We start from the raw sequence: 27700 nt of genomic DNA on the forward strand, positions 1-27700 counted from the left end.
AAAACTCAACCTCTACTAAAAATACAAAAATTACCCAGGTGTGGTGGCACACACCTGTAATCCCAGCTACTAGGGAGGCTAAGGCAGAAGAATTGCTTGAACCTGGAAGGCGGAAGTTGCAGTGAGCCAAGATCATGCCACCGCACTCCAGCCTAGGCAACAGAGTGAGACTCTGTCTCAAAAAGAAATAAAAATAAAAATAAAAGGTTGGAAACCTGAAAAAAGATTAATTAAACAATAAACTCATTAAGTGACTTCATAAACTCACATTTAGCCCAATAAGCTAAACAGAAACCTAATTGGGGGATAGAGGGCATTATTTTGTTTGTTTTCAACTCAACAATAAATGACACAAATTACTTTCTGGAGCTAAAGTCCAGAAAATTCTATTTTACCTCTTAATATTACTATAATAAGGCTAGACCATCAATATATTTCCAAAATTAGATATGTTATTTAAAATCAAGCCGTCATTTATCTCAAAAATATGTAAAGACACTACTGAAGAAAAATATTGCTATAAGGAAAAAGTCAACTACAAAACTATACAGTCAAATTAGATCAACGAAAAACACTCCATTTCCAAGAGATACTATTTTGATTATTAGGGGAAAAAATTTCTAAATCTTTAATCTCAGATTTTCCAACAGCAAATAGTTGAACAAGTAATCCCTTGAGTGATTCCATCACTTTATCTAGTACATGGTATCAGATGCCTAGTAGGCAAAGGTTTCTAAGAACTTACCAAATTAAGTGAGTTATTAGCATAGTTTAAAAAAAACTTACCAGGGCATTTTCTTTTATCTGTAGATTATCCAAAGCCACATTTCCTTTAAAAAAAGAAAACGAAGAAAAATATTACAATAACATACCAATTTTTAAACCTATCACAATGTAGGACCAAGCACTAAGAAACTGTGCTAAGTGCTAAGAATACAATGATAAACAAAGGTGACTTAAGAGGCTACCCGGCACAAAATAGTTGCTACATATGCTCAAGAGTTATTAATTGTAGCATACTATAGGTTAACCCAGTGTAAAAGAAGTTATAAAACATTAAACTAGCTAACATTTAAACAAACAATGGGAAAGAAGTTGGAGCTTTTTGGACAGAAGAACTTTAAGACCAAAGAAAGTAGCCATCATTTTGAATGATTAAGCCAAAATCTCAAGATATAAAGAGATGATTACAAGGTCAGATCAATCATCCTGGGTTCTTTAATTATGTTACCAATTAACATTTTCTTCAGAAACATGGTGTTAGTCTTTCATGTCTCCAAACATTCTACCTTCCCAATGATTACTGTATGTGCTTCTAATATTCTTTAATCAGTCCAACTTTTATTATATTCATATGCTAAGTTATAAAAATACTATTACATGACTCAAATCTTAAACACTATCCCTGTATTTGTTGATACACAATAGTCAAATATTCATGCTCACATAAAAACTTAAGGAAAAAGTTTTCATTTCACTTAAATTATGTTAAGGCTAATAAAACTATAGTTTCAACATTAAATGCAGGCATAAATTACTGTTGTATATTTTCTTAATCATTTATGACACATATATTTTTTAAAAACTATAGTAGCTATACTTCCCATTAATATTTTTCAATCAAGTAACTTTTTCTTCCAGGCATTTTGGAGTCAATTTAAAAGTATATTTAATTTGTTTACGTCATTTTAGAGATCTGCTTTTCCCAGATCTCAAAATTATTAAACATTTATTAAGCACCCAGTATATGTTAGCTGCTGGAAAGAGAAAGATTACTAGAACAATATTCATTAAGGCACTCACAGCTTAGCAGAGGGGACTGTGCAGAAGTAACTGCAGTTTTTGCCATTACTTTTAATGGCAAAAATGCAACTACTTTTGCACAAACCTAATAATTTTCTAAAATTTTAGAAATATTCCAATAGAAGCGTACACAAGATGAAAAGGAGGAGTCACCTAATTGCCTAGGGAAATCAAGAACACACATAGGTTTAGGCTGGAAGGTTTAAGTAGTATTTACTGGGTGGATAAGAAGAGAGGGCAAATAGATAAGTGTGAGTAAGGCACATTTTAGAAAGCACATATGGTTTGGTGTAACTGGAGGGTATAAGAAAAGGAAACAAAATAAGGTCAGAAAGGTAGGCAAGGGCCAGACTAATGAAGAGCTTTCAGGATAAAAAATTCCAGCCCACCAAAACAAAGAGACAAAATATATATAACAGAGATTAGGTTATTTTAGAATCATTACTCAACTGTCCTAAGGAATAACTACTGATCTGTCCAAACAATTTAGCTACAAGGATATTGCAGTATTGGGAGGGAAAGAAGGAAGGACAGAAGAGGGGAGGAAAGGAAGGAAAGGAGGACCTAAAGATCTAAACGTCCAGGAAGAAGGCATAACTCACAATACATCTGTATTATAAACAAAAAAAGTAGAAAGACATGAGAAAATGTTCACAGAATATTGAGTTTTTTAAAAAGTAAAATAATGCCCAGATTGACCTAAATTTAAAAGTATCTATATATGCACAAGTGTGTGTGCATTCCACACATACACAGAAAAAAATAAAAAACTGTTAAGATGCCATAATGCTCACAGTGGTTATTTCTATGTAATAAAGTTCATTTTCTGTGTACATACAGTTCTCAAATTTTCCAAAATAAATTGTCGAAAACTATAATAAAGGAAGAAAAGGAGGAAAGAAACTTCACAAATGGTAAGAAAATACTATAGTATATAGTAGGAGGGAAATGAAAGAATACAGGCAGTCAGGAAACTTCTATAACACACTGAAAAGTAAAACCGAAAATAAGGCAGTAACTTCAGGATGAAAGAGGTAGAGTCACAGTAAAGAGTTATTTTGGAGGCAGAATTGACAGGATATCATCACTGTCCAGATGTAGGAGTAATAAAGTAGTCATGGAAGACTAGCGTGTTCAGCAACAGGGGGAAAAAGTCCTTACGTATTATATATGCACTAAAATTACATAAAGACAAATATTCCTAGATTCAAATCTGTCACATGATGAATTACACAAAATTACAATTGGGAAGTCTATTCTAGCCTACAGGGTAATCTGCACAGATGCTAGTGCCTATCTGAAGCCATCCAAACTAGTTTAATAAGATCTAAGGCCCACATGCAGACTTTCAACCCTGCTCATAAATTGTGACTGTTCTACCTAGTCATTCTCAATTGGTGGGCCAAGAGTCACGAGGAGTGATCAGAAATCATCTGCGTTAGAGATGAAGTCTTTATAACAATTGTTAAGGCGCTACCATAATGTTTGTAAAAATATAAATATACTTATAAAAAGTGGGCTGTTTCTACTGCAGTGACACTTTACTTGTTTGATCAAGTAGTAGGATAGCAGGTGGTAGTTAAGTTGTGAAATGTTGAAAACTACCAATATGGCTAAAAGAGTTAGACAAGTATATTTAGACAGACTGTCAGACAAAAAGAGATTGTACTTATTATTGCTGGGTGGTAGAATTAAAGATAGCTTTTTTATTGATGTTTTTCAGTATTTTCTAGTTTTTATAATAATTAGATTTTTTATGTGAAATTATTATGGAAATTATAAGAAGGAAAATGTGGAAATAAACCAAAAGTAAATTCACATGTCAGTACGATTTAAATATTTTTTATATAAATTTTTTCTATATCTAGTATTACCTTACCCCCAGACACGTAAGAATAACAAAGAAATATTGGCCAGTGTGCAGTGGCTCACACCTGTAATCCCAGCACTTTGAGAGGCCAAGGCAGGCGGATCATAAGGTCAGGAGTTTGCAACCAGCCTGGCCAACATGGTGAAACCCCATCTCTACTAAAAAAAAAATCAAAAATTAGCCGGGCATAGGCATGGTGGCATGAGCCTGTAATCCCAACTACTCAGGAGGCTGAGGCGGGAGAACTGATTGAACCTGGGAGGCGGAGGTTGCGGTGAGCTGAGATCGTGCCACTGCACCCCAGCCTGGGCGACAGCAAGACTCCATCTCAACAAAAAAAAACAAAAAAAGCAGTATCTATTTCTGCCACCCAGTCTGACAAATGCATACTTCCTCTTTGAAAATGTGAATGTTATCTAACAAACAGTAACTGTAACAGTGAAATAAGAATAATACATTCTCCAAGTTATTTGCACTGAAGGAGGAGCTCTAGTTCTTATACAAAGAATAGGGGAGGAATAAGCAGTATAATTCAGATTAACACTGGCACCAGTGTAAAGAGGTAAAAGTGCATTCATTCGTTCAAGCAGTAGATGAATACTTATCTTGGTAAGGCACTGGACTAACAAGTACTCTCCACTAAACTGCATGCTATTCTGACTGATAAATATGCAGCAGTGTCATTACATATCCTATGAATTCCAGAAATCCTGTTTAAAGAAAAAAGAATTTATAAGACCAAGATTAAACCAGATCTCCCCTAAAAATCAACCATTTTATATTTAACTGAATACAGATAAAAAAGATTTCATTTTCCTTTTATGCCTTAAAACAACATAATAATTCTATACAATGTAAATAACTTTAGTGCTATAGCCAGATCACCAGGGCTAAGAACACATAGAAGTCATAGAAAGTTCTCAAAAAAACAGAAGGGTAAATATTTGTTTTTTGTTTTTTGGTTTTTTTTTCATTTGTTCTCATTTTGTTTATTTTATTTTATTTTATTTTATTATACTTAAAGTTTTAGGGTACATGTGCACAATGTGTAGGTTTGTTACATATGTATACATGTGCCATGTTGGTGTGCTGCACCCATTAACTCGTCATTTAGCATTAGATATATCTCCTAATGCTATCCCTCCCCCCTCCCCCCCCCACAACAGGCCCCTGTGTGTGATGATGTTCCCCTTCCTGTGTCCATGTGTTCTCATTGTTCAGTTCCCACCTATGAGTGAGAACATGTGGTGTTTGGTTTTTTGTCCTTGCGATAGTTTACTGAGAATGATGGTTTCCAGTTTCATCCATGTCCCTACAAAGGACATGAACTCATCCTTTTTTACGGCTGCATAGTATTCCATGGTGTATATGTGCCACATTTTCTTAATCCAGTCTATCGTTGTTGGACATTTGGGTTGGTTCCAAGTCTTTGCTATTGTGAATAGTGCCTCAATAAACATACGTGTGCATGTGTCTTTATAGCAGCATGATTTATAATCCTTTGGGTATATACCCAGTAATGGGATGGCTGGGTCAAATGGTATTTCTAGTTCTAGATCCCTGAGGAATTGCCACACCGACTTCCACAATGGTTGAACTAGTTTACAGTCCCAACAACAGTGTAAAAGTGTTCCTATTTCTCCACATCCTCTCCAGCACCTGTTGTTTCCTGACTTTTTAATGATTGCCATTCTAACTGGTGTGAGATGGTATCTCGTTGTGGTTTTGATTTGCATTTCTCTGATGGCAAGTGATGGTGAGCATTTTTTCATGTGTCTTTTGGCTGCATAAATGTCTTCTTTTGAGAAGTGTCTGTTCATATCCTTTGCCCACCTTTTGATGGGGTTGTTTGTTTTTTTCTTGTAAATTTGTTTGAGTTCATTGTAGATTCTGGATATTAGCCCTTTGTCAGATGAGCAGGTTGCGAAAATTTTCTCCCATTTTGTAGGTTGCCTGTTCACTCTGATGGTAGTTTCTTTTGCTGTGCAGAAGCTCTTTAATTAGATCCCATTTGTCTATTTTGGCTTTTGTTGCCATTGCTTTTGGTGTTTTAGACATGAAGTCCTTGCCCATGCCTATGTCCTGAATGGTATTGCCTAGGTTTTCTTCTAGGGTTTTTATGGTTTTAGGTCTAACATGTAAGTCCTTAATCCATCTTGAATTAATTTTTGTATAAGGTGTAAGGAAGGGATCCAGTTTCAGCTTTCTACATATGGCTAGCCAGTTTTCCCAGCACCATTTATTAAATAGGGAATCCTTTCCCCATTGCTTGTTTTTCTCAGGTTTGTCAAATATCAGATGGTTGTAGATATGCGGCATTATTTCTGAGGGCTCTGTTCTGTTCCATTGGTCTGTATCTCTGTTTTGGTACCAGTACCATGCTGTTTTGGTTACTGTAGCCTTGGAGTATAGTTTGAAGTCAGGTAGTGTGATGCCTCTGGCTTTGTTCTTTTGGCTTAGGATTGACTTGGCAATGCGGGCTCTTTTTTGGTCCCATATGAACTTTAAAGTAGTTTTTCCAATTTTGTGAAGAAAGGCATTGGTAGCTTGATGAGACGGCATTGAATCTGTAAATTACCTTGGGCAGTATGGCCATTTTCACAATATTGATTCTTCCTACCCATGAGCATGGAATGTTCTTCCATTTGTTTGTATCCTCTTTTATTTCATTGAGCAGTGGTTTGTAGTTCTCCTTGAAGAGGTCCTTCACATCCCTTGTAAGTTGGATTCCTAGGTATTTTATTCTCTTTGAAGCAATTATGAATGGGAGTTCACTCATGATTTGGCTCTCTGTTTGTCTGTTATTGGTGTATAAGAATGCTTGTGATTTTTGTACATTGATTTTGTATCCTGAGACTTTGCTGAAGTTGCTTATCAGCTTAAGGAGATTTTGGGCTGAGACGATGGGGTTTTCTAGATATACAATCATGTCATCTGCAAACAGGGACAATTTGACTTCCTCTTTTCCTAACTGAATGCCCTTTATTTCCTTCTCCTGCCTAATTGCCCTGGCCAGAACTTCCAACACGCTATGTGTCTAATCTTTTAAAACAAAAAACAAACAGGGATATGTTGACTAATAATTGGAGATGAATAAACTTAACTCTGCCAGCAAGGAAAGCTCTAAAGCCAATCCCACAATCAAGTGGCTCTAATCCTACCAAGTCTAAACAGACTAAGGTGACAGATAAGGAAATTCTGTGAAGAGATCTCCCTTATGCTGGACTGACAGGCCCATGGGAGGAGGGTAGACAATATGCACAGTAAGTAGTCTGTGCTTCAGAAGAGACCCCATATGATTCTCATTAATAAACTACAAATATTTTGGATGTGCATATACTGCTAGAAAGTCACCATAGTTTCAAAGCCAATCTTGAAAGATATTTTAAGAAATATACTAAAAGGGCCAGGTGCAGTGGCTCATGCCCGTAATCCCAACACTTTGGGAGACCAAGGCGATTGGATCACTCGAGCCCAGCAGTTGGAGACCAGCCTTGCCAACATGGCGAAACCCTGTCTCTACCAAAAAATACAAAAAAATTAGCCAGGCATGGTGGCAGGTGCCTGTCATCTCAGATACTCGGGATGCTGAGGCAGAAGAATCACTCGAACCAGAAGGGCAGAGGTTGCAGTGAGCCAGGATCATGCCACTGCACTCCAGCCTCAGTGACAGCCAGAGCAAGACCCAGTTTCAAAAAAAAAAAAAAGTAAATCCTGGATCAAAACTGGATCAAAATTTAGTATTCTTCATCAGTGAACCAGAAGATGAAAATGGAAGTAAATTAGCAAATGACATGAAGAGTTGGAGTCATCGCAAATAAAAAAAAAAAGTAGAAATAGTTGCTAGTTATAGAAAACAACCAAGCTAGTATATTTATAAATAAAAATCCAATGGTACTAACACAATATGGAAAAGCCTGCCTAAGTCCAAGAATGGCTTTTTAAATACATAATGGCCTACAAAATAAATGTAAGAAATATAGTCCTATTGTTAAGTACCTCCAACCAGAAATAATCTCTCTAAACTTTTGCAGAAATTTAGGCTATAGCTTTCTTATGGTGCGTAACACTTAACTATATAAATCCCCAGTCTGATTATAAACCTCTTACTGATTCTCCTCAGAGTACGTACTCAATAAATACTGACTTCAGAATGCATATTGTACTGGGGTGGAAACAACTACAATAAGATCATAAATCTTTATATTTTAGAAAACACTTTCAGATACATAACATTACTCAATCCTTACAGCCTCCTGGGCAAGAAACAGGTTGTATACATTAAGCAGTAGAAGCTGAGGCTTAGAGAGGTTAAATGACTAGCCCAAGAATCCTATGGCAACCTAATAGTAAGTGGCAGTCTCAAGGTTCAAATCTTGTAACACTCAATGCTATCTTCAGAATAACACTGTTCTCCCGAATAGCAGAGCATAAAGTGTATAGGATTTTAATTCAGAAGGTAATTTGACCTCCCTGGACAACAAAAATGCCATAAAAGAATCAGACTCAGCATTCACAGGCCAGTGTGGTTGTCGGTTCCACTTTTGGTCTCTGTATTTGCAATGAGACGTAAAAAAATCCAAAACAAAAAGGATAACTAAAATTAGTATAACAAGGGCACAGGCAGAAAGGTAGGATAGAGTCAAGGGGGTTATGTTCAGAGCATAACCAGAAGAAAAGGTAGTGCCACAGGGGAAAACAGATGCAGGAGATGGTATTACAAAATGGTCATTTTAGTACTTTTTAAAAATCTATTTTTTTCCTCAAAAGACAGAAATTCACAAGTTATGATTTAGAACTATTTGGGACCATAAAGATTTTCAAATCTAAGCCCCTCTCACTTTATGCATGAAGAAATTAAAGTCTAAAGAGATCTGGTAGTTTATCCAAGGTTATACAATTTTTTTGTGGCAGTACTAAGAATAGAATCTATGTCTCCCAACTCCTAGGTCAACGTTCTTAATATAAAACATAGAGGTTAATCCAAAACTGTGATTAAACACAAAAACCATCCAACAAACAAAAATGCCACGTCATAATCCATGAAACTAGCTTTGCATATAAAGAATAGTGAAATAAAGAATGCTTTGTACTTATTTTTTAAGATTTTGTTTATGTATCTATAACATAAACATTATTTATTTGAAAGCATATCTGAATGTTCTGACACAATTCATTTTCCAGGGAGGTGAGCTAAAGTAGATGACTGAACAGTTTTTTAAAGCAAAGCATGAATCAAATTATTTTAATGATTTATGTTTTAGTAAAGAATACCAGGCCTGGTGCGGTGGCTCACGCCTGTAATCCCAGCACTTTGGAAGGTCGAGGCAGGTGGATCATGAGGTCAGGAGATCAAGACCATCCTGACACGGTGAAACCCCGTCTCTATTAAAAAATACAAAAAAATTAGCCAGGCGTGGTGGCAGGCGCCTGTAGTCCTAGCTACTCTGGAGGCTGAGGCAGGAGAATGGCGTGAACCCAGGAGGCAGAGCTTGCAGTGAGCCGAGATTGTGCCACTGCACTCCAGCCTGGGCAACAAAGTGAGACTCCATCTCAAAAAAAAAAAAGAATACCAAAGAAAATATTATAGCTATTCATTTCAAATGAATGTAGCTAGTCAACCCAAATTAACCAATCTAGACTCCTTTTAATGAGTTCACAGTGACTTTGTCTTCAGAGAGGAAGACAGGAAAGAGAAAGGAAACAACTCTCTCACTCTTCCCATTTCCCTACTGAAACAGGAAGTTTTGACAAAGAAAGGTAGAAAGCTGCAACATCACCACTGAACTTTCTCCCTTTCAGTTCACTTCAGGGATCCCATAATATTGAGTAATGTGGTAGAGCTTCCTAGCAGAATGGTTACCAAAATACCAATTCTCAGTTTTAGTTCTAGAAAAGGAGTTAATTTTTAATTAGTAATGCTACTTAAATATGTGAAAAGGTGCTTAAATTTACATTTTTAAGCACTGCTTTAACTGGTAGTAACTGAGCCTAAACATGTATTACACTAATGACCTTTTCATTATTGTTTATTTTTATATGCTATAGGACAAGCTAATAAGAAATGTGGCCTCCACTACACCAAGTGTTGGCTGGGAGGAAAAGACTAAAGAAAATCCCTCTACAGGTTTAGAAATACCTAGATACTTCCATCTTTTATGTGTCAAAGTCAAAAAAAAGCAAAAAGAGCTGCTTTTTCTTTCATTCTCAAGCTGCCCTACAGGTACCTGTTAAGACAATATATTACAGTATATTACACTTGGACCCACAAATATCAGCATGAGCCTGGAACTTCATTTATCTTGTCACTGTCATTGACTGTGGCTCTTTACTCACCAATATCCGGTGAAGAGCAAAAAGGAAAGATAAAGATACATTATTTAACTACCTTTTCTCACTATGAATGCGGAGGAAGTGGCAGTACCACTCATCCAATGAAGGATCTCACGTTGTTCTTGCCTTGCTCAAATCACAGAAGTTTAAAGACAGAAGAGATGACCTTGTCTAACCTTTTCACTTACAGATAAGCAACCAATGGTCACTTGTCAGAGACATGCCAAAAGCCACACAACTAGACAGAATCAGAGATGGAATAAGATTAAAGAGGTTTGCTCATTCCCAGTCCAGTGTTCATTCTCCTTTCTTATGCTGCGCTGCTCCAACAATATCTGGCAGCTCAAGGGGAAGTGTCAAGAGTGGGATAAAGTGTCAGGAGTGGGATAAACAGCACGGCTTCAGTCTGGTTTGCAGGGCCACAGATTCTGAGGGCATTGCACTTGGCTTCTATTCCTGGTCACCAGAGTCACCCTTGTATCTAACACATCACAGTTCCTATGTTGATTCCACCTGTCCAGTGGAATTAAGAACAACAGAGTTTTGAGTACTGGAGGATTTTCCTGCTGACTCTCCACGGTAAATCATTTTGAAAAACCAAATTGACAAAGGTTCTACATTGCAACAATACTACTCAAATCATATTGCAAAAGATGAGGCATTTCAACATACCTTTTCAAATATATGTTACTCTTAAAACAATTATATCCTGGACACATCTCAATAGCTAAGGGCTGTGAAATTTATCTATTGGTACCAGTTTGTGGGGAACAAAAATCTAGATAAACCTTCCTACTTATGTAGGCAGTATGTACCCACCAGGCACTTTTCTGAACCTCTGAAAGCCTGACTTACAAACTAGCTGGCAGGTAATACTGTAAAAGCATAAGCATAAATTCAAAGGCAAATAGGGTGTTTTTTTAAAAGAAATTTGTTTGGAAAGTAAGAAATGTTTAGATATGTAATGATAGCTCTACACAAAATTATCACTCAATAGAAGATTGATACCTCTAAGAAAACCAAACACCACATGTTCTCATTCATAAGTGGGATTTGAACAATGAGAACACATGGACACAGGGAAGGGAACATCACACACCAGGGCCTGTCAGGAGTTGGGAGGCAAGGGGAGGGAGAGTATTAGGACAAATACATAATGCAGGGCTTAAAACCTAGATGATGGGTTGATAGGTGCAGCAAACCACCATGGCACATGTATACCTACGTAACAAACCTGCACATTCTGCACATGTATCCCAGCACTGAAAGTAAAAGTAAAAAAGAAGAAGAAGAAGAAGAAGAAGAATATTAATACCTCTAAAAGTCTGAAGTTAGAAGAAACATCCTTATGAATATAAAACAAAGACTGTTTTCCATCACCCAGCCAGGTTTGTTAATCATTATTATTATCAATATTATCAACAATGACAAAGGTTTTTGACATAATCTATCTCACCAATACATTGAGTGTTGTATATCCACTTTACAGATTAGGAGAGTGAGAACTGAAATGTTTTGCCCAGGGTCCCACAGCTAATAAATAATCAAGATCTCAATTATCTACAGTGGCAAGGATTTTTAAAAGGAAATTCTGCTTAAACTACTTTTAAAAATACGTAAGAATTGCTTGGCATTAAATAAAATCTTTAAAGAACAGAAACAGAAAGACAATGGTAGGCTGTGTTTGCTTTGCTTCTCAAATTCAAAGGCAACATCTAAAGCATACTTCCTGATTCTGGACATTCCAGTAATTTTCCCCAACCTTCTCAACCTTTTTTTTCTGAGACAGAGTCTCGCTCTGTCACCTAGGCTGGAGTGCAGCGGTACAATCTCTGTTCACTGCAACCTCTGTTGCCCAGGTTCACACCATTCTCCTGCCTCAGCCTCCTGAGTAACTGGGACTACAGGCGCCTGCCCCCATGCCCGGCTAATTTTTTGTTTTTTGTTTTTTGTTTTTGTTTTTTTTAGTGGAGACGGGGTTTCACTGTGTTAGCCAGGATGGTCTCGATCTCCTGACCTCGTGATCTGCCTGCCTCGGCCTCCCAAAGTGCTGGGATTACAGGTGTGAGCCACGGTGCCTGGCCTCTCAACCTTTTTTAATTGTAAATTTCATTATGAACGCCTATATATACATATATGAATATATGCACACTATGATGTTTTCCAAATCATGTTAACACAATATTTCGATTCTTAAAACTACTTCCAAAGATCACCCAAGCAAAGATTATGCATTTTTATTGACATGATACCTTTCAGTCACTTAAGATACCAATTTCTCTCTCGAATTACAGATTTCATTAAGAGTAATCTACTTCTTCCGTGTCCTTTTTAAAAGCCTACAATTTTTTCAGCACCCAGCAGGTCACTTACAAATGCAGAAGACAATCTCAGTCTTCTCCTTAGACTAGGGTTTCTCAACTAACATTTTGAGCTGGACAATTCGCTGCAGGAAGTTGTCCTCTGCATTGTAGAATGTTTAGTAGTACTCCAGGGCCTATCTGCTACATGCCAATAGCACACCTCTTCCCTCAGTGTGACAACCAAAAAGTCTCAGACACTGTCAAATATACCCTGGGTACAAAGTCACCTCCTATTGAAAATCACTGCTTTAGGCTAGTTAGACATTCCAGTTAAGATGTATCAAAGTAGTTTATCAATTGATTCCAAAGAATAGTAAGATCAGGTATGTGAGATGTGGGCGGCAAGCCACCCAGGTGCCAAGGCAAGAGACCGAGGACACGAGCTGTTCCAGTATAATAAAATATAAAACAAGAATAGTTATACCACATAGATCTTAGAGATATATGAATATCATTAATCATTAGTTTGCAGTAATTACTCTTTATCCCAATATTATAATAATCTTCGCTCTACAGTCATAACCTAGGAAAAACCAGGCCATACAGAGATAGGAGCTGAGGGGACATAGTGAGGTGTGACCAGAAGACAAGAGTGCGAGCCTTCTGTTATGCCCAGACAGGGCCACCAGAAGGGCTCCTTGGTCTAGCGGTAATGCCAGCGTCTGGGAAGACGCCTGTTGCCAGCCGGACCGTGGTCTAGCGCTAGCGAAAAGTGTCAAGGAACAACACCCGCTACTTAGCAGACCAGGGAAGGGAGGCTCCCTTTCCTCGGGGGAGTTTAGAGAAGACTCTGCTCCTCCACCTCTTGTGGAGGGCCTGACATTAGTCAGGCCCGCCCGCAGTTATCCGGAGGCCTAACCGTCTCCCTGTGATGCTGTGCTTCAGTGGTCACGCTCCTAGTCCACCTTCATGTTCCATCCTGTACACCTGGCTCTGCCTTCTAGATAGCAGTAGTCAATTAGTGACAGTACTAAAAGTCTCTGATATGCAGAAATAATGGCATAAGCTGTCTTTCTCTCTGTCTCCTCTCTCTCTCTGCCTCGGCTGCCGGGCAGGGAAGGGCCCCCTGTCCAGTGGACACGTGACCCACGTGACCTTACCTATCATTGGAGATGACCCACACTCTTTACCCTGCCCCTTTTGCTTTGTATCCAATAAGTAACAGCACAGCCAGACATTCGGGGCCACTACCGGTCTCCGCGCATTGGTGGTAGTGGTCCCCCGGGCCCAGCTGTCTTTTCTTTTATCTCTTTGTCTTGTGTCTTTATTTCTACACTCTCTCGTCGCCGCACACAAGGAGAGACCCACCGACCCTGTGGGGCTGGTCCCTACAGTGACATATTTACAAGATGAATTCTTCCCTTTCTCAAGACTTGAAAATTCAACAACAACAACAACAAAAAAAAAGCTGTGAACTGTAAACCTTATCTGCTAAAGCAAATAGTTGTCAAACAAGATTATATAGAATTTTCAATTTTTTGTAAAACTTGTCAACACCATGGATATCATAAAATATCAGCTATTTTATTAAATTAATATTCCCATTTGTTTACCCAAAAAAGTTTAAGACAAATTTCTTTAGCAATATTTTGAAAGAACAGGAAAAATCAACTCAGATATCTTGCCTTCCAATTTTATTGAGAAATTAGGGTTATCAACAACAGACTGTGCAATAACGATAAAAGCTCGTGACTTCTAGCTTTATAGCAACCACAAAAATAAAAGGCAGCAAACCTTTACAGAGGCAGAGTTGTGAGCTGATAAAGCTAGGAGAATCCCTGATTGGATATTCACTGGACACAATATGTGAAAGAAATGGGTTTATTTGCTCAGGCCTATTATAAAGTTAATGTTGGCCACTGGCAGAATACCTTATTCTAAAAATTTAAAAATGAGATGAAAGAAAGTCTCCTTTTCTAGATTTCACCAAAAAAAGACAAAAGGGGAAATAACATAAAATTACGACATTTTTAATTTCAGTTGTGAAAAACTTCAAAATCTTCAAGCAGTATACCCCTCAATGTCATGGTAAAACCATTATCAGAAGAACAGAATATTGGCATCACCTTCGATGTTACCTAGTCCAACCTCCAATTTTAAAGATAAAAGAGAGTAACATCTGATGGCAATGGAACCTCTGACTATATCCATACGTTTTATCTTTTTAAAAAGAAAATGTCTAAAGTAAATATGGCATAATATTATAACATTAAAATATGAGTAATTACATGAAAATATTATATCATCCAGTATGATTTAAACTTTTCAGAACTGAAAAATATTTTTTCTATAAAGTTTAAATTAAGATGAAGAAACTAAGGCCCAATAAGGTAAGTGGCTTGTCCAACACAGCACACCATTCACTAGGCCTATTCAGATTTCAGATTTGCTACTCCGGTGCATTTTCAAGTTTCAAATGTTTACAAACTATAAGGAATCACTGGAAAGAATATTGCCAGTATTCTGAAGAAATACTTGATTTCTGCAGAAGATGCTGGTCATTTAATTGCTTAAATGTGTCTTTCTTTACTTAACTTTCTTTTACATTGTATTGAGTGTGGTGGGGGGGATGTAAACAAAGAATGTACAGTAGGCCCTCCATATCCACGGACTGAACTAACTGCAGACCAAAAATATTTCGGGGGAAAAAATAAAAAGTATCAATTCAGCAATAAAAAATGCAAATTAAAAAACAACAGAACAACTATTTACATAGCATTTACTTATTGGGTATTATAAGCAATCCAGAGATGACCAAAAGTATACAGAAGGATATGCATAGGGTACATACAAATACTAGGCCATTTTATTTAAGGGACTTGAGCAACCTCCAATTTTGGTATGGTCAGGGGTACTGAAGCCAATCCCCCATAGATACCAAGGGACTATTGTATTGTTGGGCAAACCACAGTGAACCAATCAAATGATCAGCCACCTATTAAAAACAGGCTCTTGGCCAGGCACTATAGCTGACACGTGTAATCCTAGCACTTTGGGAGGCTGAGGCAGGAGGATCACTTCAGCCCAGGAGTTGGAGGCTGCAATGAGCTACGATCTTGCCACTGCACTCCAGCCTTGGCAACAGAGCAAGACCTTGTCTCAAAAAGACAAGCCAAAAAAAAAAAAAACAACAACAACCAGGCTCTTCCATAATTCAGGGTATAAACAGCATTGCCCAATATATGTTCCATATACGTAATTATAAATTTTAGAAGCCAAGTTTAGAAAAAGTAAAACTAAAAAACACGGAAAATACACTTTAATATTATATTTAATTTAACCCAATATATTCAAATATTATTTCAACACATAAGCAACATAAAAATTATTGAGGTATTATTTTTTTCTCCTACTTCATTAGGAGTAATACTTATTCAAAACGATGTTTTAATTCCTACAGCACGTCTCAATTAGCACTAACCTCATACCAAGTGCTCCACAGCTACAGTGGCTAGTGGTTACCCTAGTGGACAGGGGAAGTCTATAGCTATTTGTTGTTGCTTGAATTAAAAGCAGATCCATACATTTGAGCCGTTTTTCGAATTTTCCTCCAAAGCTGACAAAGTTCCCAAACCTTTTGTGGAGTGAGAAAGTCCCAAAGTCCTCAAAGCTTAACACGTAATTCATGCAAACGATTAAACTCGTTGAAGAGTGTATGTTTAAGTACACTATTTCCTGAATACTTTTATACACTTAATCTCCAGGATAAAAACGTTGGCATAAATTCCTGAGCATGCAACCAAGCAGACACCTAATTAATGACGATGCTGGTCGAGGCTTGAATTTCTCTCTATTACTCCAAAACAAAATTCAAAATCCTCTTCGTACTGACGGAAAAGTAAATATTAAAGGAAGAAATCATTTTCACAGGAGCTGAAAGGATTAAGAGTAAGAATCCCTAAGCACACGCCAATCTTAAAGATCTCCTGCCTATTCCTCTCCAAACCCGGTAATCCTAAAGAGAAGGAACCCAGTTCTTGCTCCCTGTAAAATGATAGTGAAGATAACTGCGAGATGCAATTTCCTCCTCCTTTTTTCTTAGTGCCACTTCGAGCGTATATGACCAGACAACCATGCTCACTCCACGCGATACCAAAACAGAAAGGGCTCTGTTTTTATGCTGTAGGGCCAAAGGGGCCACCCTGAGTGCAGCGAGAGGACCACAGAAACGGGCAGGGCGGGGACAGCAGGGCCAGGGCTTGGCCTCGGGGGACGAGAAAGGTGGGAACTTTGGCAGCGCGGGCGGGATCCCGCCGCATCTCCCCAGCCGGAGTCGGGACTGGGACCCCGAGAATCCGCGGGCGGCAGAGGCTCCCGCATCCAGCACCTGCCGCACCGGGATGGGGAGTCTCGGGCGGCGCAGGGAGCAGGGCCCGGGCAGAATCCCGGACGAAGCAGCCCTGGGCTGGGCCCTCAGCGCCCGCAGCCCACTGGCCGCGCCCTCTCGCTTACCGCCCCAGATGCCCAGCTTCAGCTGGGACTTGTTCAGGTTCTCCACATAGTCCCCCAGGAAGCGGTTCAGCAAGTCCGCGACCACCGACTCCAGCACCATGGTGGCGCTGAGGCACCAGGAGAGGGAGGAGCCGGAACCGCCCGGCGCAGCTGAGGGCGGCGACCAGCGCTGCAAATGACAGCCCCTCCGGCGCCGGCCCACCCCCGCGCCGCGCGCGTGACCCCGCCGGTGCGCAGGCGCGCTGTCGCCCAGCCGGTAGCTAAGGAGGCCCAGCGGTGATCCCGAGGCTTTGTAGGCGCCGCAGCCCCGGCCCTCTAGAGGCCGACGGAGGCATGCGGGGGAAGTTAGCTTGCGCCTGTCTCGTCAGCCGTGCACGAGAAAAAAAAGACCTTCGAGAAGAACAAGGGAGGGCAAGAGTTACCCAGTACAGGGACATGTATGTGGCCGCTCTGCTTTCCCGCCGTCACCTGCTGTTGAACTCCGGCCGCATCGCGGTGTCCGGAGCCGCCTGGCCTGGAGTATGCGCTGAGCGTCACCTAGGCAACCACCCCTGCACCTGTGGATCAGGTGGGGGAAAAGGACCGACCGCGTTCTTGTCCTGCTAGAGTTCGACTCCGCCTGGGGCTTGGTCTCTGCTTCTTGAAAACATTGTTTTTTTATTTTGTTTTTGTTTTGTTTTGTTTTGAGACAGGGTCTCGCTCTGTTGCCAAGGGTGGAATGCAGTGTCGGGATCATAGCTCACTACAGACTTGACATCCTGGACTCAAGAGATCCTCCTGTGTCAGCCTCGCGAGTAGCTGGGACCACTGGCGCGCGACAAATAATTTGAAAAGTGGGAGGAGGGGAACAGAACCACATCAAATGGCAGATATCATAGAATGAGAACTGAATATACGCGTTTTGTGGGAAACGCGTTCTTTTCCCTTTTCTCTAAGATTCGCTTTTAATTCACTAGCCACTAACCAGTTACTTATCTCATTACAGATATAAAAAACAAAACGTAGTAGTGCCTTTTTAAGTATGAGTTACTTGTTATTTATATATCACTTTCTTCCATGCTGTCGTTGAACTGTCTTTGATGTAGCACGACCTTAAAAGCAGAGCTTTTATACCACAAGGTCTTTCAACCCTTGTGAAATTTAACCACCCATTGACATTCGCCTCTTTAGAGAACTAGAAATTTTTTCCTAAAATATATTTCAAAAAGTTGTTGAGATACAGTACACAGAAAGAAACCTAAGAAATGCTGATTATTTGTAGTCACAAGCATTAAGTGCTTTGCTACGAGGAAGTGTCTGAGAAACTATTCATGTGTTTTTCTTAAACAACCTAGGCTTGCACAGGATCACAAAGAAAAATCTTAAATTCAAAGTCCGCTGGAGAAGAAAGAAAATCAAAATGGCTACAATTGGTGTTGTGTATTAAATAAAATTAAAAGTACAAAGAAAGACCCAGTCAGTACTAACTAGTACTGTCAAGATCACATTCCTCTCCCACTCCTGCATACTCCACTCCTCTTTAAGAAGATAAATCCTTAACCATCTGTTTTTCCTAGCTGGTCACAAAGACAAAATACTAGTAAGTACTTTGGATTTCTTCACCATCCACAACCAAATAACAGCCTAACCTGTCTATTTTGCTTTTGCCATCTTTCCTAAATTCTCCATGTTTTTCTTCTGGACCATGCCATCCATCTCCTTGAAATTCACTTCCTAGCCTCCAGTTATTCCTTCCTCCAATCTATTCTCATGAACACCGGATGTGTTTTCCCAAAGCACAGGTGAGCTTAAGTTAGTCACCTGCTCAAAAACATCCAATAACTTCCCAGTGTTTAGAACACTCTCTTCAAACTTTCTCCACGTTCTTTCTAGTCATACACTCTAACAATCCCACTTCCTTTTTACATTCACACTGACTATGCTCCAAGAGGAATGTAAAGAAGCCATATATGTTCTGGTTGAGATAAGGCATGTACCATAAAAAGTTAAGAAAGAAACCAATCCAAGGATGTATGAATAACAGTATAAGATGATAGGAAAGATGGCACAGGCAACATAGCTTGGTCAAGCAGGTGGAGCAATAGGCACAATCTTTTGGGAGAAGTGAGTAACACTAATGCTTTGTCTAATAAAGTGATTCCTTACAGTTCTATGGTATAACTTGGTAATTTTGAAAGAATAATGTGTAAATGTGTTTTCATATGCATCATTCAATTTTGTTATGTTTCAGTTATACTTCGTAAGTCCTCTCATGTCATTATTATGCGAAGGTAGGCATTTTTGTGTAATCCTCACAAAAGAGCTGTGAGGTAACTAATGCAGGTAGTAGTATGGTCCTCATTTTATAGAAAAATTAAGCTCGGGAATGTTAAGTGACTTACCCAAAGTCACACAGCAGATATTAATTTTCTTTGATTCTCTGAGCACTGCCACCCTTTTCTCTTCCGGTAATTATACAATTTAATCAACACTGGGCTATTAGTCATTTTCAGAGATCTTACTTTGAAAGGTTCATGACAGAAAAAATAAATCTCAGAGTGGAAAATCTGGCTCTACATTTTTGGTACAAAAAAATGCTATTACCATGTAGTATAAAAAGCTTTAAATTTTACTATTTTCCATTTTCAGCATGTTTTAAGGGATTGATTATGTGCATTCAGTAATGCCCCAAATCTTCCATTATTTAACAAGTCAGAAATATACAGTCCCAATTTAAAACAAACTATAACCAATGTCAAGAAACACCATTAGCACTCTTATGTATGGCATTATATCAGGAATAATTTGGATACAGAGGTCAAAGAAAATGAGCATTCTAATTAATTATAGTTCTTGCCTTCATTCTGGCTTAAGAACAATGAGAATGACAACAAAGGAAATTACAAAACTAAACTTCAATGAGGGACTAAACAATAAAAACAGATGAGCAAAATATTATTTCTGTTAAAAACAAAAGTATAAGTTAGGGACACTTAAAAATTAACTCAAAAGTGTTTAAAAAAAAAAAAACTTCACACTAACCACCACCCATACCCTATTCCCCAACCCTAGAGATTGTGGAGAAAAGCAGAAGGAATTTGGGGGAAAGGAAATGGAGGAGAAAGCTGGAGTATAAGCCATGACACCATGGACTGCAGGAAAAGTTAGGGAGGTTAACTAGGAGAAAGCACAGGAGTGGATTTCAGAACGTTAGTGACGGAGGGAGGATCATCCTGTTAATCCAGCCCCCTCAATTGACAGATGGAGACACTGAGTGCCAGGGAGAATTAAGGGTTTGCCCAAAGTCCCACAAGTTAGTGACTGTCAGAACAAAAACCCAAACCCAAGTGTCCTGACTCCCTGCTCTGTATTCTTTCCAGTACCCCATACTCTAGTTGTGTTGAACAAGATGTATAAGTCAGAACACTGGTGTTTTATTGGTTGTAATCTCTCTTCTTGCTTTCCTTGACACTCAACCTCCTGTATTTTTGTAAGTATGCTTTAAAATGTTTAATTTCCTTTTACTCTTAGAGCACCTCTGGTCTTGATGGTATGTGGTCTATTCATGCTCACTTTACAGAATTGTTTTCCAGCTCCAATACTGGATGTTCCCACAGCTACAGCTGGGAGCTTGGAACAGCCACTGTCTTCCTGTGAGTAGATTTGTGTGTTCCGGGCACCCTGTTACACCATTCTCCCAAGTACTGGGTGGTTGGTTCGTGCTTCCGAGTTAAGGAAAACATAAGGCTTAACAGGGTCACAGGGACCAGCCACGCAATGGCAAATCTCTGCTATTTTCAAGAAATCATGTACAGGAAATGCTATTAAGGTGTTACTAAAGAAGGTGAATCATTAATAAAAACAAAGTAGATCTGCTTTGCTTGCCTGAGGAGAAAAATGTTTTTAAAGGAATCCATGTATGAATCAGCTAATCCCTGCCCAAGCAAACATTCATAATAAAATGATAGTAATAATAATAACTGTTAGCTAGCGTTTAACTGCCAACCAAGCATTTTCATGCATATCTTTTTAACCCCCACAACAATCTTAATGTGGTCGGTATTATTACCCTCATTTTATAACTTGAGCTCAGACAGGTTCATTAACTTGCTTAACAACTTTTCAGCCAACTTCTCAGACTGTAAACTCTGATCTGTGCTCCTAATCACTTTAACCAAGAGCTCTCAACAGGGCTAACAACATTCTTGTCTCCCAGGAAAAGCTGAGTCAGAACACATGCACATGGCCCTCAAGTATATAATTTGATAAAACTTTTCCCATAGATTTAGCCCTGGCCCAAGAATTTTGGCAAAGAGTAGAGGTGATTTCAAGACAAAGAAGTAGGCTGGGCTTAGTGGCTCGCACCTGTAATCCCAACACTTTGGGAAGCCGAGGCTGGGGGATCTCTTGAGCCCAGGAGTTTGAGACCAGCCTGGGCAACATGGCAAAATCCCATGTCTATAAAAAATATAAAAATTAGCCAGGTAGTGGTGCATGCCTGTAGTCCCAGCTACTCAGGAGGGTGACATGGGAAAATCACCTGAGCCTGGGAAGTTGAGGTTGAAGTGCCCATGATTGCACCACTGCATTCGAGCCTGGGCATCAGAGTGAGCCCCTGTCTCAAAAAAAAAAAAAAATAGCTATTCAAGGACACAGTAAATCCAGAGACCCACCAATCCTGCCCCCTACTAGAAACATATAAGTAATGTTCAGGCCAGGTACAGTGGTTCACACCTATAGGCCTAGCACTTTAGGAGGCTGAGGTGGGCAGATCACTTTGAGCCCAGGGGTTCAAGACTAGCCTGGTCAACATGTTGAAACTCCATCTCTCCAAAAAAAAAAAAAAAGTTAGTCGGGCCTGGTGGCTCATGCCTGTAGTCTCAGCTACTTGGGAGGCTGAGCTTGGAGGATTGCTTGAGCCTGGAAAGCAGAGGTTGCAGTGAGCCACGATTGTACCACTGCACTCCAGCCTGGGCAAGAGAGTAAGACCCTGCCTTAAAAATAAATAACTAAATAAATAATGTTCGGTAGTCTCTTCTCACGCCTGCCTCACCCAGATGGAATTCAAATAGTTTATCCTCATCATTTTATTCCATCATTTATGGATTTACATAGCTGATACGATCTTGTACAGCCAACCTGTATCCACTTGCCTAGCATGATGGCTGGAACCTAGAAAACATTCAGTACATGTTACTTTGAATGAATGAACTAATGAGCATTTGCTCTCTTCTGTAATAATAATATTATATCCGACATTGTGTATGTCATGCCCTATGCTGAACTCTTCATATTCACCATCTTACTTTATACTCATGATAATCCTATAGGTTGACACTATTATGAATTTTAAATTTGATACTGTGGCTTAGAAAAGTTAAGTAACTTGCTCAAGGTCACATAGCAACCATTCTGGCATTAACGGTAGATCCGATTTCAGACCCAATTTTCTTAACCACTATACTTTACAACTTTCCTTCTATCTTTATTAATAATAATCAGTTCTATGTATTTAGCAGTTACCATGTTACATGGTGCAAAATATTTTACATTATTATTTCCCCAAACAGCTCATTTATACCCATTAGTAGGTATGATTTCCTCCATTTCCCATCATTATGTGACCTTGGATAAGATACTTGACCTCTGAAACTGAGTTTTCATCTATAAAATAAGGATGATCCAAATATGCAGGGTTTCTGTGACAGTTCTACAGACTATATGTAAATCATCTAGCACAGTGCCTGTGTGTCCTGGAAACAAAATGCACATGCCCTATCCTGAAATCATTTTTGCATGAATTCAATTTAATTCATTAAATATTATTTAGATAAGTGAATAGTTTGCAAGGCAGTATCTTAGGCAGAAATATCTGCCTGAACGCTGAACAAAATGCCTCAGATCTCTTTCAGCCTGAGCTAACTGGAAGCAACTCTCTTACAAAATGAACACAGGTTAGTTTTCAAAAGGAACGAAAAGGGTCTCTCTGGTGGGCACAGCCTAGAAAGGCCAGATGTAGTCAGGGCACCTCCAAAGGATGATTCCAACTGCCCAGATGCATGCAAGTGTACATTTTCCCGATAAAAAATCAGCACACATGGCTTTAGAGGTAGATTGTGATTTTTTAAATTGATGTATAACATACAATAAAGTACTCTAATCTTAAGTGTACACTAGTTGATTGTTTTTACATATGGATACACCTCTGTAACTCCACCCTGATCAAGACATGAAATGTTCCCCCTAACCCAGAAGGGTTTATAATCAGAAAAGAACATCTAAAATCAGAACTGAAAACCGGAAAGCAAGTAAAGAACTTCGAAAGCTGGGCAACTGGGAAGCTGGATTTGGGGAAGGGTATTAGGCAAGAAAAAGACAAACCGGACTTGTCTTCATTTTAATGGTGAATGTAGAGTACTTCTACGTGCTCACATTCATTACGCCCGTCGATCCTCACAATGACTCTGCGGTATAGTAGAGACTTAATACCATTTTGCATGTGGGGAAACAGAAATTTGTTCGGGGTTTCCGAGGAAAACACCTCCACCTGAAGCCGGAGAGAGAGAGAACTGGGTCTCCAGACCTTGCTCAGCAAATCCAGCCACGTGGCAGAGGGACAGGGAAGGGCCTGGCGTCAGGTTACCAGGCAGCGCCCCTCTGCTCGGCCCACTGGCAAGCGCTCCCAGCGGCAGGTATAAAAGCTCAGGCTGGCAGTCCTTGAACACTGGTGCTGAACCCCGCCGCGCGCGCTTTGAATTTCCCGGCCGCTAAGCGCCTCTCCTGGTCGGTGTCCCAGGCAGAAAGGTGCAGAGACCCATCTGACGCAGGACTCCAGGTATTTTAGGAGGGACCCATTGGCTTGCTTAATTCCCTGGGGGATTCGTCTGAGGCTCTGCCTCTGCAAGGGGAGAACCAGCCATAGTTTCCCGGAAGGAATAACAATTACTTTAATTCTAGCTGAGGACTAGACTGCTATGGTCCAAAGAGTCAGGAAACGATTGCAAGGCAATCGTTGGCACAGAGAACAGAGCGACTGAAGTTACAATCCAGCATTTTGTGAATCTCTGCCTTAGGCCAGCCAGGGCGGAGAGGGATTAAAACAAGCTCCGAAATGTGTATTACAACACAGTTGAGATAGGACAAAAGAAAAACAGTTGTTTTTCGCTCACTGAAAAATAGTTTGCAATAGCGGCAAGCAAGAGCAGTTTGCCTTGTTTCGGGAAAGGCAGGAAGAAACACCCCGAAAGTATTAATAGGAGAAAAGGGACAGGAATTACTGCACCTTGCGGGACTCGCTCTAACGATCCTTGTGCCTTTGTGCATTGCAGGTAGACAAGCTCCAGCAGAGAGTGGCCAGATGTGGTGCCTGGAGCGACTCCGCTTGGGTCCTGAGTGCCTTCGGGGGAGCGGAGACTGGCTTCTCCCGGGTCGGGCCCGCGGAGCCAAGTCTCGCACCACCGCCGCGTGCGCAAATGTGCTCACTCCGGACCGCATCCCCGAGTTCTGCATCCCGCCGCGGCTCATGCCCCGCCTGGCCTTGGCTGCGCTCCGGAATTCTTGGGTCGAAGAAGCAGGGATGGACGAGGGCGCCGGCCGCACAGACTGGGACCCGCGCTCGCAGGCCGCGCTGTCACTGCCGCACCTGCCCCGTGTGCGCACCGCCTACGGCTTCTGCGCGCTGCTCGAGAGCCCGCACACGCGCCGCAAGGAGTCGCTCCTGCTCGGGGGTCCGCCCGCGCCCCGGCCCCGGGCCCACACCTACGGCGGCGGCGGCGGCCCGGACGCCCTCCTGGGGACCCTGCGCGTCCCGCGAGCTCCGGGCCCGGCGACCCCCGCGGCCCCCGGCTGTCCCCGCCCGCCCCAGGACGCGCTCGCCCGGCGGCCCCGCGGCTGCCGCCTCCTGCGTGTCCCCGACGGGCTGCTGAGCCGCGCGCTGCGGGCTGGGAGGAGTCGCCGCCTGGCACGCGTCCGCTCCGTCTCCAGCGGGAACGAGGACGAGGAGCGCCGCGCGGGCTCCCAGTCCCCGGCCCGGGCCCCCTCCGCGAGCCCGCCGTCATCCAGGGCCCCGCTTCCTGAGCGCCTGGAGGCCGAGGGCACCGTGGCTCTGGGCCGCGCCGGCGACGCCCTGCGCCTGGCCGCCGAGTACTGTCCGGGAACCGGGCGGCTCCGCCTCCGGTTGCTCCGCGCCGAGAGCCCGGCCGGAGGCGCCCCCGGGCCCCGCGCCGTCCGCTGTCGCCTCAGCCTAGTCCTGCGGCCGCCGGGCACCGCGCGTCGGCAATGCGGCACTGTGGTGGGGCGCAGACGCAAGGCCTCCTTTGACCAGGACTTCTGCTTCGACGGCCTCTCGGAGGACGAAGTGCGCCGCCTGGCCGTTCGAGTCAAGGCCCGGGACGAGGGTCGCGGCCGGGAGCGGGGCCGCCTGCTGGGCCAGGGTGAGCTGTCCCTGGGCGCCCTCCTGCTGCTCTGAGGGCCCAGCCCTCCCCGGGGCGCTCTGCCCGGGGGACTCCGGACACTGACAGCCGCGTGGTACAAAATAAACGTGTATTTGTTGTTCTCATCAGGCCTGTTTCAGTACAACACTGGCAGAGATGATTCTAGATTAACTATCCCAGTAAAAGATATGATATTTTCCATAGATACCTCCAGAATTTTTTTCAGCAAATGGAATAGTTCTACAGTGTTTCCCAATATAGACAGCCATTTGCATACCATATGTACCACACACGCCTAGGAAATAATGAATCACGTGAAGTGTTAGAACTAGAAAGTGTCTCGGCGATCTGTTTGCTCCAATCACCTCATTTTAAAATTGGTGCTTTCCACAACATGCATCGAGACCATCTTGGAGCATTTACTTTTGAAGCATTTTGTTTAAGACCCCGGATAAGAAAATGAGGGCAAAAGAGGTGAAGTGACTTGTCCAAGATCAACAGTGAATTATTAGTTGGAACGCCAGTCTGATACTCCTAGCTATATCTCACTGGAAAAGCATTGGAGAAAATGAAACCATTTTAATATTCTAAGCTTAAATAATAGTTATAATAGGCTAGGTGTGGCGGCTCACGCCTGTAATCCTGGCACTTTGGGAGGCCGAGGCGGGCAGATGGCTTGAGCCCAGGAGTTTGAGACCAGGCTGGGCAACATGGGAAGACCGCGTCTCCGTAAAAAATACGAAATTTAGCCGGACGTGGTGGCACGCACCTGTAGTTCCAGCTACTCTGGGGCTGAGGCGCAAGGATCACTTGAGCCTGGGAGGTCAAGGCTGCAGTGAGCCGAAATCGTGCCACTGCACTCCAACCTGGGCAACCGGAGTGAGACCCTGTCTGCAAATAATAATAATAATAATAAATAGTTTTACAAGTGTTAATTTATGTTTTAACCCCCAAAAGGAGGCACTGCTATGCCCATTTTACAGATGAGGATATTGAGGCACAGAATAAAGAGCAGAGCCAGAATTTGAACCTAGACAATCAGTATGTCACTCATTACTCTTATGTAGGTAATACCACCGTGTCTAAAGGGCTCGCTATTAAAGTTGCGAGTATTGTGCAACTTCTCTCTGAAACTGTTGACACTGAAGTTCGTGTCTACTTGCATTCCTCATCCTGCTTTTGGTGAAAAAACAAATTGCTTGAAATGAATAATTTATTATCTCATGCTAATAACTTCAGGCATTGAGATGAGCTGATGGGTCTAAAGCTCTGAGGAGGAAGCTAACCGGCCTCAGAATCATAGAAATGGGTGCCAGCCTTGTTGTAACCAGGTGAGTTTATCTGCTGGAACAGGCAGTGGAGAGTGTACAGATAGCACGGTTTTACCTCTGGCTTCTGATAATAATTCCAGATTTAACAATCCTGTTTTAGAGGACGATTTTCCCTCATCCCTTGAATTCACTGCCAGCAGGGCATTTTTTTCTTTTTTTCATGCAAATAGGAAAATGCATCCTAAATGAGGGTTTAAAAAATTGAAAATATTTAAATATATAGGATGGTGTTAAATATGACTCCATTATCAATCTGGATTCAGAAATGGGTTCTGCTTTATTTTATTTCATTTTATCTTTTAGAAACAAGGCCTCACTCTGTCACCCAGGCTGGAGTGCAGTGGTGTGATCATAGCTCACTGCAGCCTCCACCTCCTGACACAAGCTGTCATCCCGCTTTGGCTTCTCAAAGTGCTAGGATTATAGGCGTGAGCCACCATGCCCGACCAGTTTCTGCTTTTATTAAAATTGTTCACAGTTTTATCCATTCATGTTCATTAAAAATGCTATTTAGAAAAGAGTTTGATAAAATAAATATTAAACAAAATTTGAAGAAAAAAGAAAAGAGTTTCTGTTTCAGTCACAAATTAGGGTTATTTTGATGTGTATTTATGATGACCGTTGAACAAATGTGAAGAATACTGTGAATTCTATGACTTTATCAAAATCAGCCACATCCAGAAGCTTGCAGTTGTTGACCAAATGAATGATGACATACAGTAGTTCAGATCTATCATGTGCTCTTCTGTCTAATCAGTCAATATTTCCTTGGCCCTCAAGCCAACATTCATTTTTTATGTATAACCTTCCTCATGATTTTGAAATTTTGATAGGGTAACTGCTAATGAGTTCACAAATGTAGCACTTTAAAAGGAAAATAAATGGAGAGTGAAAACAACTTGGCTACGTATAATTGTGGGTTTTAATTTTTCTGTTTTTAAAATAAAAAATGGCATTGATAGTTTCAATAGCCCAAGTTTTTATTCCAGAAGATGTTGCAATAACTATTGTCACTAGATTATATACATGTCATTTTATTAAGTAGATTTTTTTCGTGAAAGTAAATCAGTGCATTTGAGGGATCTAAATTTTTTATGAAATAGTGGTGGTGATTTCCAAACAGAATCACCATTAATG

General features: G+C 41.0%; 2 protein-coding genes and 1 long non-coding RNA gene across 6 annotated transcripts in view; 2 read left to right on the top strand and 1 right to left on the bottom strand.

Moving 5' to 3' along the window:
* Positions 1–17050, bottom strand: part of VPS13C (vacuolar protein sorting 13 homolog C) — a 201496-nt gene extending 184446 nt beyond the window's left edge. For 3 of the 4 annotated variants that reach the window (XR_010131001.1, XM_031002250.3, XM_055364236.2), the window contains exons 1-2: positions 16822–16995; positions 787–830 (exon numbers count right to left, since the gene is read on the bottom strand). Coding sequence is in view for 3 of the 4 variants with exons in the window: in XM_031002250.3 (XP_030858110.3) it covers positions 787–830; positions 16822–16921 (144 nt within the window). In the remaining variant the exon portion in view is untranslated. Of the gene's footprint in view, positions 1–786; positions 831–16821 lie in introns of all 4 variants that reach the window. The other variant, XM_055364235.2, reaches the window with a different exon arrangement.
* Positions 17028–18978, top strand: LOC101129761 (uncharacterized). Its single transcript, XR_176367.5, has 2 exons — positions 17028–17389; positions 17514–18978. It is a non-coding gene; the product is annotated as an uncharacterized lncRNA (long non-coding RNA).
* A 4285-nt stretch (positions 18979–23263) lies between these two features.
* C2CD4A (C2 calcium dependent domain containing 4A) lies at positions 23264–27461 on the top strand. Its single transcript, XM_031002333.3, has 2 exons — positions 23264–23635; positions 24129–27461. Exon 2 carries the CDS (start codon positions 24158–24160, stop codon positions 25265–25267), a length of 1110 nt encoding a protein of 369 aa, XP_030858193.3. The 5' UTR covers positions 23264–23635; positions 24129–24157; the 3' UTR covers positions 25268–27461.
* The last annotated feature ends 239 nt before the right edge of the window (positions 27462–27700 follow it).

Source organism: Gorilla gorilla, chromosome 16 (assembly GCF_029281585.2).
Source record: "Gorilla gorilla gorilla isolate KB3781 chromosome 16, NHGRI_mGorGor1-v2.1_pri, whole genome shotgun sequence".
Classification (NCBI taxonomy): Eukaryota; Metazoa; Chordata; class Mammalia; order Primates; family Hominidae; genus Gorilla; species Gorilla gorilla.